This window comes from Telmatherina bonti (genome assembly GCF_933228915.1).
Source record: "Telmatherina bonti genome assembly, chromosome: 16".
Taxonomy (NCBI): Eukaryota; Metazoa; Chordata; class Actinopteri; order Atheriniformes; family Telmatherinidae; genus Telmatherina; species Telmatherina bonti.
In genome coordinates this window covers 29462427-29476792 of record NC_136614.1, presented here as the reverse complement: position 1 = coordinate 29476792, position 14366 = coordinate 29462427, and the positions used below count along the sequence as shown (strand labels likewise).

General features: G+C 36.9%; 1 protein-coding gene across 1 annotated transcript; it reads left to right on the top strand.

The window, feature by feature from the left end:
• Positions 1-10542: 10542 nt before the first annotated feature.
• LOC306767043 (proteasome subunit alpha type-6) lies at positions 10543-14366 on the top strand. Its single transcript, XM_079254946.1, has 7 exons — positions 10543-10687; positions 11477-11571; positions 11896-11977; positions 13264-13419; positions 13641-13819; positions 13968-14062; positions 14164-14366. Exons 1-7 carry the CDS (start codon positions 10612-10614, stop codon positions 14219-14221), a joined length of 741 nt encoding a protein of 246 aa, XP_079111072.1. The 5' UTR covers positions 10543-10611; the 3' UTR covers positions 14222-14366.

The window sequence follows — 14366 nt, the reverse complement described above, 5'->3', positions numbered from 1 at the left end:
TACACACACATGTGAGTGGGAAATTCCCAGCAAAAATTCCACTCCAGCAGTCCTCTGTGAACACATTCCTGCGTTTTTCATAACATCTCACAGCTGAAATGCAAGTGGGATTTACAGTTGTGGGGCAGTTTGAAGGATCCGACGTACCCTCGAGCTCGCAGTAAATCTTCAGACTGAGAGGAGTACATGTCAGCTTATATTCCTGTTAGATTCCCTGCAAGTGCTTCAGTTTGGGAACGCTGGGGAGCGTGAAAGCACAGGGAGGCGGATGATGAGACCAAAGGGATTTAGTCACAACTGCTTCAGGTGCAAGACAGTTTTTATAAATATACATAGTATTTTAGAGTTATATTTCTAAAAAAAAAAAAAAAAAAAAAAAAAGACCCAAATCTATCGATGGTTTAAGAATACCTTTAAATTCCAAAGTGTGTCATTTCAGATGTACAAATTTTGCAAGTATTTTCTCCTCCAAATTCCCCCAGAATTCCTTCCGATGACTTCACAGCTGAATGTAGCTATTTATTCACAGCCCTGTTTGACTATCTAACACGGCCTTGTACCATCAGTGAGACCATCTTTTCCGTTTGCGGGCGAATGTGGACACTCAATTAATAAATGGCAAAGTGTGTGAAGGTGGGGAATTTTAGGGGCGTACAGTGGTGTGCAGAAAATGACTCATGATTTTGGCAACTTGGATCTTTTGCCCCTCAAACGCTCCGCAAACATGTCAGTCAAGTTGAGGTCCTGCTTTACCATTGCCCAATACTTGGAAACGCAACAATGTATACGTTCATGTTTGACTTTTACATGTTGGTTTCCTATTTTATCCTCATGCATAATGGTCCAATGAACAGTTGGTTTGGCTGCTGCTGCATGGAGTTGGCGTTTTTGCAATGCAGCAGGGTGTTTCCTCTCTTCTTGAGCCATCAGGAGATTACTGACTGCTCTCTGTTATTACTGTGGCTACCACAATGTCCTGGCCTGCAAAATTGCTCTGTAGTTATCTTTTAAAGGTTTTGTATACATCAAACTTAAATCCGAAGCTGTCTTTACATTTCCATATAAGGACTCTGCAGTTTGACTGATGTAAAACTCGGAAAGCCCTAAATACCTTCTGTAACCACCTCTTCGTCTAAAATCTCTGAAACCCCGACGCACCTCATTCACATTTTGCCCAACTTGACATTCAACAGATTTATTTCTTACTGTTTAGTTTTCATAAAGTTGTTTTTAGGTGTTTATTATTTTTATATTTTGGTGCTGTAGCTGAATGAGCAGAACCAAAAGGAATCAAAAACTTGTTTTTCTGACATCAGAACCATCCCATTCACACCAGTCCATCTGATTGAAATCCTTTTTTAGTCTATATTCACAATAATATATATATTTTTTTAAGTTAACCCTTTAAAGCCCCAGCCATGTAAAAATGGTAAGAAAAACCTTTAACAAAAAATTGTGAAAAAAAGTAATTATTTTTTGGGGGGTAATATTTACTCTGTGATCTGTCAGTATTATGATAGTGTATGGTCTGCTTCCTGCAATCTATTAGGGAGCAGAAGACAAGGATCAGATTGTGCTAAACAACATTTTGAGCAAAATTTTACCATAAAGTGATGAAAAGGTCTGAGAAACTATATGTATCAAAAATATTATGTTTGGCTTTATAGTCTTTAATAACATGCAGGGTAAATGTGTGGAAAACAGCTTTGGCATCAGTCCACTTTCAGTGTGGTGAAGATACATTTAGTCATTTTTTTCTGTTCGGTGTCACCCTGTAAAACTAATAAATACAGCAATAACAAAACATTGGAATATTAACAATGGATTATTAACAAATAAAAACAAAGATTAAAATGTTCTAAACTCTAAATATTTAAATTAATTATAATTCAATTACATTACAGAAAAAATGTGATTTAAAAAAGCCATTGAAGGATACAGAGTGTGAAGTATTGAAATGTTCTGAACATGTTCTGGAGTGCAGCATTCACTCCTCTAGACATCTTACAGAGGTTCTCCACCGAGCTTGCTGGTAAAAACGTCCATGTAATCTGTGTGTGAGATGATGTGTGAACAAAGCAGCCCATGTTACTGTGAAGTGCATCCTGCTAAGAGCTGCTGCTTTTCTCTCCTTTTGTACAGATCTCTGTGTTGCTTTGCAATCACTCCCCATTGTTGTGGACAAATTCAGATACAGGCAATTCGACTGGGTGCCTGCTCCGCTAATATCAAAATATTTTAAAGAACAGCCGAAACAGCCACTGCATTTTTTCCTGCTCCTGTGTGAAGAAACTGCTACCGGAGAAAAAGTGTGGCTCAGAGTGTTTTCACGTTCCCCTTAAACTCTCTTGTATTATGACAAAACATCATTGGAAATGATTTTGTTGAATAAAAACTGTCAGAAAAAAATATATATGTTAAAATAAATTCTTGACAAATAAAATAAAACAAACTTCATTGAAAAAAATCATCATATATTGAAAATAATTGTCATGAAATTTGTGATAATAAAAATAACAAACACGCAATAATGAATTATATTTCACATTAATGTCTCCACATTTTACAATGTCATGGTCATATTTACATTTAATCCACAATGTTGTATTTATTTATTTTGTTATGAATAAAAGGGCTTTCCATACACCTGTAGTTTATATGTGTCTATATAAATATATTAATGTTCATTTGGCAGTTGTAAATTTATCATGTCATGGTCATGTAGATTTGATAGGAAAGGATGAAAACAGAGGAGCGTGAGATGGATAAGCACATCGATGGGGCATCTGCAGTAATGTGGGCTCTGTGCCGATCTGTTGTGGTGAAGAAGGAGCTGAACCAGGAAGCAAAGCTCTCGATTTACCGGTTGATTTAATTTCCTACATTCACCTATGGTCTCAAGCTAGTGACTGAAAGAAGGAGATTGTGCATACAGGCGGATGACCTGAGTTTCCTCTGCAGGGTGGCCGGGCTCTCCTTTAGAAATATTGTGGGAAGCTCGCTCTTCCAGGAGGGGCTCAGAGTAGAGCTGCTGAGGAGCCAGTTGAGGTGGCTAGGACATCTGGTCAGGATGCCTCCTGGACATCTCCCTGGTGACATGTTCCAGGCACTTTCCTGTGGGAGGAGACCCCGAGGAAGATCCAGGACATGTTGGGGGGATTATATCTCATGTCTGGCCTGGGAAACACCTCAAGATCCCCCTGAAGAGCTGGCAAATATGGCTGGGGAGAAAAAAGTCTGGGCTTCCCTGCTTAGGCTGCTGCCCCCACGACCCGAACCCGGATAAGTAACAGAGAATGGATGGATGGATTGATGGATGGATGGAAAAATAAGGGGGGTGGGGGAGGCATGTTCATCATGTTTTTTTATGTAAAAAAAAAAAAAAAAAAAGGACCTTTTAGTTTTATTTTGTGTATGAATAAAGTTTCATTTGATTTAGTCATTACTTTGTAGTGGCATAATTACTGATAAATATCTGAGTTAATTTCTTTCTTTCTTCCTTTCGTTCTTTCTTTTGTGTTATTACCACATAACCCAGCTGGAGTCACCATAAAAACAATCAACACAACTATGACTGAACGAGTTAAAGAAAGCGTTGCTTGAGTCGCTCCTCCAACATTCTTTCACCTGCCAGCTTTTGGAAACTGACCCCTGACAGCCTGAGGGCAAGGAGGTCTCAGAGTAAAACCCCCAGACTAAAACCTGCATGTCTGCTTTGCACACTGCGATCAAATGATGGGTTTAATGGCACACATGATGAACAAGCCGAGCATGATGCATCATTCATGAGAGAGGATGATACCGTGAGCGAGTTGTGAGGCATAGCTGATGATAGCTTCAAGGAAAACCCGATAGTTACAGCCTGTCTGAATACGCCTGCTGCAGTATGCTGACAGACACTCAGCTCAGTTCCCATCCTTAAAAGACAGATATTTAGAGAAGGTTTTGGGTTTCCTGCTGCCCTCTGGCAGAGTAAAACATAGTGAATTCCTCCAGTGTTTGTGCGGTTATGGTTGTTTTTGTTGATTTTTTTCTTTTTGTTTTTGTCTCGGTCCAGTTTTATTGTTGTTCTTTTAAGTTTTAAGCACACAAGCGTAACTCTAGTACAGCAACCTGCTTACAATAAGGCTGCAACAGGATAAAACTGAGTATATCATTTCTATGGGACAGCTTAGTGATATATTCAGGACACTGGGAAGAACGTGGGCGTAAGCTAATCTGAAACAGCTATTGATATCGCCCACCAACTATGTATCCAGACATGTGGGTTTCTTTGTATTTTTATGACAATTCAGAAGGATCACAGTCGGGGAAAGCATCTGCTTTTACATAAAGTCACTCAGCATCTGTGAACATCTTTAGTGTTATGTCTGTTATGGGGATTTTATGAGCCCCCTTTTTTAAATTAAACATTTATAGAAGGCCTTGTGGCTTAAAACCACAGATACCCACGCACCCTTCCCCCGACTACGCAGACACTATTGTTCCAGCAGACACCTGTGCTTCACAAAGTTAAACGAAAAGGAAATAGGGTTGCAAGATGAGGAGGGGCTGATCTTTAATGTACTTTTTATATTAGTCATTATGTATGAGATTATGTAGAAAATACCTCTGGTGGGTTTGAGCTTTGAAATAAAATGCTTTACCCCCTTTTAGCTCAGTGGAAGAAATTAAAATGTGCAGAGATACGTTGTACGTGTTATTGTACACGTTTAAATCTGGCAACAATAGACTGGGCACGTTGGAAAGCGTACAGTGCATCTGCAGAACAGTCCAGACTTGCTTTCCTGGCAGCAATCTTTCTTGTCTTTGCTTGTCTTTTTCTTCAATTCAGTGGTGTATTAAAGCTGCCTCATCACTGCCACACTCATGTTTTTACTGCTGAAATTTGTCAAAATCAGAGGTTTCAGCTTAGATGTTTTTGCTGACGGTTTTCATTTCAATTATAATATAAATTTTATTTGACTTTGCAAACTTTTCCATGGAAAACATTATCGGAAACTCTGCCAAGGTTACATTTTGGATTGTTTATCTATTTATTGCTTTAAGTGGCAATTGCGGACCAAAAGCTGCCTTATAGTCTGAAAACAGTCTGAAACTTTGCCAAGAGCTTTGGAGTAGAAATACAGTTACGCATACAAAGCAGTGGAGAGTTAAGAAGAAATATTGAGCAAGAAGAATGAGCATGTTTTTTATGTTTCATTTTCAACATATCTTTACTGAATAAATAACAGAATAAAATAGGCTAATAATGCTTCTCCGGTACTTTAATGATTTATATCCCTTTGTGGAAATCAAACCGGTTATTGGTATGGAATGCTTTTTTCTTTCTTACCAGTTAGAAGCAGGAAATTCTGGTTTTCAGTTCAGCATGGGCTACACTGTCCTTCACTGGCTTAAAAACTTTGAACGTAACCCTTATTATCTATGTTTCTCTAAAAATGAGCAGAATTATGATGTTGAAATCAAAACATGTTGTTTTCTTCTTTTTTGATTTTTTTTTTTTTTACTTTACTTAAAAGACTAAAGCCGTTTAGCTTGTTAAGATTACATTCAAAAGACATAGCTGACTATCAGTCTTTTTTTCTGTGACACAGTTACATTGTTTTGAGGGTTTCTTTGACATTTTCTTTTATTACTTCCGCCAATGAGGTTATGTTTTTATTGGCATTTATCTGGTTGTCTATTTGTTTGTTTGTGTTCAGAATAACTGAAAAAATATGGAGGGATTTTCATGAAAGTTTTTGGAGCTGTTGGAAATGTGAAAAGGAAGAACTGATTACATTTTGGTGGATTCTTTAACATTGTGCTTGGGGGAGGTTTGCACTCTCCAAGTGCTTTTCTAGTTATTATTATTTTGAAGGGGTGGTTGGAGTTTTGAAAACAGCTTTTGTGAAAAGAATTGTCAAATTTAGCCTGAAAGGGGAACTCGTCTTGCACCTCTGTGGTATTTTTACAAAACATGTCGCAAGCATTTCATTCAGGCCTCAGGAAATTGTGTCAGCTTGTAAAATGGGGTCAGAATTCTGTTGAATTGGATTGTTCTCATGTGTGAAATTCAGTTCTTTCAAATGTTTAAAATTTAGACTTATTTATTTTAGCAAAGCACACATTCTTTCAGATAAATGCACAAGAAAATGCAATCTTAAAACGCTATTTTCAAACAGTTATTGGACATTTATTCCATGATTGGTTGGTTATTTACCTAGGCTGTATGCTGCCTCTTGCTGGATTGGAATGAGCAAGCATAGAAAATGGATGGATATTTATGCTAATTAATCCATATTTAATGACTTAATGCTGAATTGACATAAAATTTAACTAAACCCTTTGAACACAAAATGTTCCTAATATAAACAGTTTAAATTTAACAATAAACAAGTCAATAAATGTCATTTTATTACATTTTTTGTGGATGTTACATTGTTCTTCTATCTGTTTATGCCAAAATAATTTTGATCGTATCGTTATCATTTTTTTGTCATTTTAAACCAAAAGTCACAAATGTTTTGCATGTTTATGAATGCATTTTCTGTATTATGACGCCTGATACAAACATCTTTGCTTCTATACAAACAGGTATGTTCATTGACAGCTTATTATCTTAATTTAAGATATTTAATTGAAAGATTTCTGTGTCAACTTGTCTTTAGTTATCAGATCGGCAGAACCTGATTTAAAAAATAAAGAAATAATTAAAAGTCCAGTCAAGCCAAGAAACAGAAGTCAAAGTGTACATCTTGCAGTGCAAATATCTCAGGCAAATGAAGCAAGTTTGCTCAAAATTTCCCTAAATTTAAGAAACTACATTAGAAAATGAAGGTTTATTTTGTCTATAAAAATGCAGCTGCTTTTTATTTTCTCATTTCCCCTGCAGGACAAGCTTATCTAACCTCTAGAACCTGCATTCACTGCACACTGCACGTTTGAATCTATGCATTTGCTTTCAAACCCAGAGGTGCCACTGCACCCAGAAAGATGTTTGCACAAACATGCCTCACTGGTATGCAAACAGACTGGCGCGACAGCATTCTGTTTTCAATTAATTACAATCTCACACTCAAAGCATTTGAGCCCAGCAAATTGCAACACGCCTTGGGGCTATTGTGCAATGTTTATTTGTAACAAGACAAACCACTAGATAATTTACAAGGAAAAAGATGCAAATTCTGAAGTAAATGTTGGTAGTAAAAAGGAAGTAAGCACTTGCCATTATCACACATATGCTCAGTGGACTTTTATCATCTTTGCACCACTCAGCAGTTTACTTCACTTTAGATAAGCTGTTCCCAGAAGCTGCTGCGACCAGATTCTTAGAAAACATGTGCATTATGTGTATTAGAAATCCAGTGAATGATTTGAGTTTATGGAAGATTACTTTATCTGCACTTTATTTTCAGGCTTTCAGGTCTGTGCACTGCTTGTACAGAGAAGTACATGCAAGTATTCTGAGAATTTTAGGGGGAACTTTTTAAAATACACATTTGAAAATGTCCATAGTTATGGAAAAAAAGAGTTATTAAAATGTCATCTTAAAAATGAGTCAAAGCTTCTGTTTTCCACCTTTCGCTGTTAGAGGCATTTCAGCAAAAGGCCTCATTTGCCTCATTGCCTAACTTCTAAACTTCTGAGTTTGGAAACCATGAGCCACACTGCGGCTTTGCAGTGTGAAAAAAAAGCATTTTCATAGATGCTGGAGATCCCCCCGCACTCCAGAAATCTGTCCCACGCCTCTGGTTGTTGGAGCAGAGGTGGGGGTCTTTCTGCTTTCAAATGTGAATAGAGAGCGCAAATGTTGTCAGAATATGGAAAGAAGGAGGTGTGTTTTTATAACAGAGTGAGAACAGAAGCAGGAGGAGAAAAGAGAAAGAACAGTGTGGTGTGAGAGTAGGGGGGCATCTGTGAGGGAGGTTTGCTGTCTTGATTATGAAATATTAAAGCAGGTGCAGATGCAATCACAAAAAAACGTATTTCATAACCTACCAGTATTCAAAATCAAGACAGAGTTTATTTATTTATTCAGTTAAAGACAATGTACATTTTGATGTTGCAAAATTTGTGCAGAACTGTCAGGTGATAAACTTGTATTCATGCAGGAGTGGATAAGAATTTAGCAATCCTGGGTTTTGCATGCATTTTGGATGATAAACTGCTAGCATTGCATAAATACTGAGAGAAGGTCTTCAAATACTCCCATGTATGTCAACTTATAAATATGACACAGATTCTGTGTTTAGGTTCTAAAAGAGGAAAATGAGGCTATCATGACTGACTGGGACCTTTTGCCTTAATCCCATAATCATTAAGAAATAAAAAAAATAAAATAAAAAAATAAAAATAACCCCAAATTGCATTGTGGAGTTGAAATTCCAATTCCCCTTATCCCACATCATGATGCCTCATCGAGTAGTCTTGTGAGTCATTATATGAATGGATTAGTGACTCAGAAAGAGGAAGCAAACATCCTCTGTTCGACTTTCGTATCTACCTGTGGACAGTGGGAAAATCCCTGACACGTGCACATGAACAGGGCTGCACAGGAACAAGGAAAAGGGATACAACATTTATCATAACATCAAACCCTGATTTTGTTCCGTGGAATTTCAACATGAAATTCATCGCTTGTTTCTTTTAAATCAAGGCATCGCTTGTACCCTGATGTGTCCTAAGGAAATTTTAATAAAAAAAACGCATTTTTTGTTTCCATTTTGACACAGTAATATAATGTTACAGCAAGCTTTTAAATGCACATCAAACAGAAATGTTGATATCCGAAGAGGAGGTTATCTTGTGTTCAGCTTTTCAAGTTAAAAATGTGTTTTTTGTAGATAAAGAGTTGTAGTTGTTATATAACTTTTTTCTTTTCTTTTTTTTAATTTTTTTATAAAGCATTGTTCTGGAAGAACAGCCAGTCCAAAGAAGTATGGGGAAAAAAAAGGAAACTTAATCATTGTTGGATTTTCAAAGGTTTTTCAGGCTGCTCTCAAAGCAAACCTTGTGACAAGGAAATGAACAAAATGTACCAAAGCTTGAGCACCTTTTTTTTCCTGGTAGACGTTCAAGGAATTATGCAGAGTCATAATGCTGTCATCATCTTCTCTGCTGGAAAAAGCCAGCAAATTATCAAGCTTAATTCTGCCTTTAAGTTGTCTTAACTGTTTACCATTAATCAGTTGGTTATCATTTTTGCTATGTGTGAACAAGAAATCAACAAAAACCACAGGGCTCTGTACTAACAGGACATTTTAACATGTATTACTTCCTCATTTTCAGCCAAGCAGACAGGTAAAAAAAAGAAAAAAAATTCTTTACTTTCCCTACAAACATTCTTTTTGCCATAAACTGGACTGTTAATTCCAGCTATATATCATGCGAAGTTAGACAAAGTTCATTTTAAACTCCAACTAGTATAAATCTCAATAGATTCATTTAAAAAAGACAGTTTAGTATGACTCAATTCAGCTTTGCTGTTTTGATATTTGCATTGGATTGGATGTAAGTATTGTTGTAAGATTAAATATTACCTTTAACATATACCTATGTTGTTTTGTTTTCTTTTCTTTTATAAGAAACACTGATTGGGCCAAGTCTGTTTTTTTTTTAATACATCATGTGGTCAAAATGTGTGTCTTCAGTGAGGATGTTAAAAAATAGCCCAAGTACATTTTTTTAGTGATGGGTGGGTGAAGTGTAAGCATATACAATGTGGTCTATAAAAAGAATGCCATGTATTTTAAAAAGAGCTGAATCATTTCAAACAATTTAATTATTGAATTGTGTAGGTGAACTAAGGTTGTGGATACTAAGGCACTAAAATTATTCTTGGGCTCATTTAACTTAGGTTACCAAAAGTTAACAAATTACACTAGTGTGCCATAGTTCTGGATTAATGTACAAACTTTTATTCAAAAGAAAACAGAACATTTAAAAGAGATGGACATTTTTTTTATTTTGAAGATGAAAAAGTGGAAAAGGATTTGACATTTGTTGTACAACTTGTTCCACTCATGGGAAAGTTTATATTCATAAAAGGAAATGGGCTGACGGCAAGCCGAGCTATGTTATGATTTTACAAGAACTTTTTCAATACAGCACCATAATTAAAGATCTTGAAAATCGTAAAGCCTTAAAAACTACAGGCATATTGAACAAATTCTTATTTCACTGATATAGTCTCGCTGATTTTTTTGTATGATATGTATGTGTATAGACGTATACACAGGTGAAGATGCTTTTTTATTTATTTATTTTTTTTTTTATTTTTTTTTTTTTTATGTATTGTCCATGGCCTGCAAATTCTTTTCGTACCTATTTTCATTTAATTCTTGACGTCCTGACTTATCAGTTTATGTTCTGTATTTTTTCTTCAACTGACTGATTTAAAAAAAAAAAATAAATAAATAAATAAATAAATAAATAAAATCTTTCAAAAGAAACAAACAAACCAAAAAAAAAATAGTGTGCCATAGTACTATGTCACCATGGAAACAAAGCGGTCTCTTACTCCGGAAGAAGTTCGTATCCTTTAGGTCAACTTCCGGGTCAATATATATTGTACATGAAGCGAGGTTTCCTTGCAGGTTAATTTTGTGGATAATTTTACTTTAAAAAATGTCCCGAGGCTCAAGTGCAGGTTTCGATCGACACATTACCATCTTCTCTCCTGAAGGCAGACTCTATCAAGTTGGTCAGTATGAGGATTCGTTAAAACAAAAAGCCGGTCCGGAGCCTCATTTGTTTGCTAGCTGGCTGGCTAAATGCCCTGTCATGCTTCGCTTCAGGCTGATGAATAACTCCCCGCTAAAGCAAAGTTGTGCAGTTTATAACTATAACAGTCTTATTTCTGATGCTGTTGTTGTAATTTTAGGTTAAAGGTAGTTGACGCTATTAAAATACAAAACAACAAATCTAAACAGCTAGTTAAATGTAGGCTAGTTAGCATAGTTAGCATTTCACTAAAGCCTTGTAATTCATTCCTGTTTGACTTAATGTGGTTTTAAATGAAGTGGTTGTGATTAAGTATTCATTAATTTACTGTTTAAATATTATATTATTAAAGAATTTAAGTGATCATGTACTCTGTCAAATACTGTTTTTAAATGTGAATACTAGCCAATCTGTTCTCATGTTATGGTTCTAACTTTAGTTTATGTTAAAAATCTGATCAGGGAATATAATCCTTAGCTGCACAGTTTTATAAGTGTCATGTTTTCCTACTGCTACTCTGGGTGCAACATTTCAAGCAAAACATCCCTCAGCTGCTAGAATCAAGTGATAATGTTTGTCCATTTTGCCAATCAGATGACACCTTACAACAAGTGTTTAATTGTTACTATAATTTTCCATCTGAGACAGTTAAATATTTCTTAGTGCATGAAATTAAAATCAATGGAAGGTCTCTTTGTTTGTATCTCCTGATGTTTGTTGGTGTTGTCAGACAAGCATGCCTTAAATCACCCTTTCTGTCCTCTTGTAGAATATGCTTTCAAGGCTATAAACCAAGGTGGACTTACGTCGGTAGCAGTTCGGGGGAAGGACTGTGCAGTTGTTGTAACACAAAAAAAAGTTCCAGTAAGTTGGTGTTGTCAGTGTTGTAAATCAGTCATTTCTGTTAGAATTTTAATTTAAAAAAAAAAAAAAAAACTTTTTTATTGTTAGTGTTTGTATATGATATTCAGTTCATTGTTGATCAGTCTAAAAGAACCCAACTTTAAAGCATTCATGAATTTGAAACCAATAAATCTTTGATCACTTATCAGTTGTTTGCATAGTATTGCTCCAGTTTTAGACATCTGGCATTCCTATTCATATCTCTCAAATAGTCAAGTTACTCAATCATTAGAAATGCCAAGTAAATGTTTTGACTGACAAACCTGCTGTTCATTGTTTGAACAGGACAAACTTCTGGATGCCTCCACAGTGACCCACCTCTTCAGAATAACAGACAACATTGGATGTGTCATGTCTGGGATGACAGGTAAGAAACAAGCTGATGTAATGAGAATGTGGAGTTTTCCCGTGTGCTGTCCTTGATTCTTTACACTTTGTGCACTGTCATTGGGTGAATCCGTAGTCTCGTGATACCATGGAAGATATCATCCTTTTTCAGGGCTCTTCCCAATTATGTCCTTCAGAGCGGGCCAAATGTTCTTCAAATAGTACAAATGATGTACTGTTAAAGAATACTGTGGTTTTGCTGTATAGATGACTTATGTCTCCCTGCAGATGGAACAGCTTAGAAAATGACTTTATAAAGATGTTATTAGTGAAACTGATAACTTGGATTTATTGTTGAACACCTAAAAAATAAATATAACATCAACTGTTAGTCATTTTTCAATGCATGGAAGCTTAAATTGCAAATACAGGCGATCCTCGTGTTACGTGGTTCACGACTTACGCCATTTCAACTTTGCGGCGCTTATTAGATAAACGTAAATAAAACAAAATAGAGCAAGTTTGGAAGTTACAAGGTTCTGTATCTGCTCTTACGACGCGTGACATGTAGGCTGATAAAATGCCTGCTGAAGACCACCTGTAACTGGGTTTACATGGAGAATTTTTTCATCGTTCCAACTGAAGTCAATCCAATCAAATTCCAGCTTACATGTTTACATGGTCGCTAGACGAAGTCATCCCATCAGTTGTGTGTTTTCATGATGAAAAGATTTAATACGGTCGTAATGCTTTTGACATACACAATGCGTACTGATTCTGAAGATGATTATGTTTTTACATTGAAAACTTTAACCATCAAGATGCTCAATAATCCTAAAAATGTTGCGTCTGCCGAAGTCCAGTTCTGTTTTTATACCCAAGTTTTTACATGCCGCATGTTCCCTCTGATGCACCTTGCCTGTTTGTAGATTTATTGCAAGAATAGAAGATTCAAAATGCCCAATTACAAATATACATGTTCTTTAAATATTAAAGAATTGAACAAAACAATGGCTTGTAAGTCGTCTCATGGCTGCTGGGCTTACAGGGTTTTTTATTCCCTGTCCAAGCTTTACTTTCCATTACTGAAACACTGGTTTTGTTCCATTTGAGCGTTTTGGTAGCAAGGAGTTTCTGATAAAAAAGATGTTGGATTTTTGGGATCATTTTTGTTACACCAATCTTTCTTTGTATGTTTGAGGTTGTTTATTACCAACTTTTATTCCTCTAAAAGCAGATTTCTTAAGAGTTTTTAAATGAAATCTGCATAACAATGAAAACCTGATGTCTAATGCAGCTTTATCTTTTCTGTCCCATCACGTGCAGCCGACAGCAGGTCTCAAGTCCAGCGAGCTCGCTACGAAGCAGCCAACTGGCAGTACAAGTACGGTTATGAGATCCCAGTGGACATGTTATGTAAGAGAATTGCTGACATCTCCCAAGTCTACACGCAGAACGCTGAGATGCGACCGCTAGGCTGCTGTGAGTACATCGGTCTACGAGCACAATTCCAACAAAGCAGGGCGTTTAAAACCGAATGCAATGTTTTGAATGTTTTATAAACTATTTTATTTACAGTAAAACATTTGTGGATTGTTGGATGTAAACATAGCTGCACTTCTTAGTAGCGGTTTTGTCTTGATGGCAAAGGTGAGTTAAATATCTAGAAACGTAACTTGGCTTCGTCACATGTGGACCTGCAGGTATGATAGTGATCGGCGTAGACGAAGAGTACGGACCTCAGGTGTACAAATGCGACCCCGCAGGCTACTACTGCGGCTTCAAGGCCACCGCTGCTGGAGTGAAGCAGACGGAAGCTACCAGCTTCCTGGAGAAGAAAGTGAAAAAGAAACTGGACTGGACCTTTGAACAGACCATCGAGGTATGAAAACAGTTTTTGTTTCGCAGAAGAAGCGAAAGGCGAAAAGAAAAAAACACATAAGTGAATATAACCAGCTTAAGTTGTGCTCCTCCACCCTTAAAACCAGTAGAAAACCTCCTTTTTCTTCTTCTTCTTCTTCTCTCGCAAGACGGCGATCTCTTGTCTGTCAACCGTTCTTTCCATTGACTTCAAGCCCTCTGAGCTCGAGGTGGGCGTCATAACAACACAGGACCCCAAGTTCAGGTGAAACGTCTTCCAGGAGCGAGCAGTCATCAGAGAGAAGTCTCACATTTTAGTAAATATGAATCAGAATCATCATCCTCTCCATCTTTCCTCGTCTGCAGGATGCTGACAGAGACTGAAGTAGACGCCCACCTCATGTCCCTGGCAGAGCGGGACTGAGCCGGCGTCGCCTGTCGGATTGACTACGAGCATGATGGGATTTGCCGTTCAGACTGAGGCTGGTGTTATCTTTGTTTGCTGTAAATTTGCCCCCCTCCTCCTCCACATTCCTCCTCCTCACCCTCTCCCTTCCACCAATGTTTCA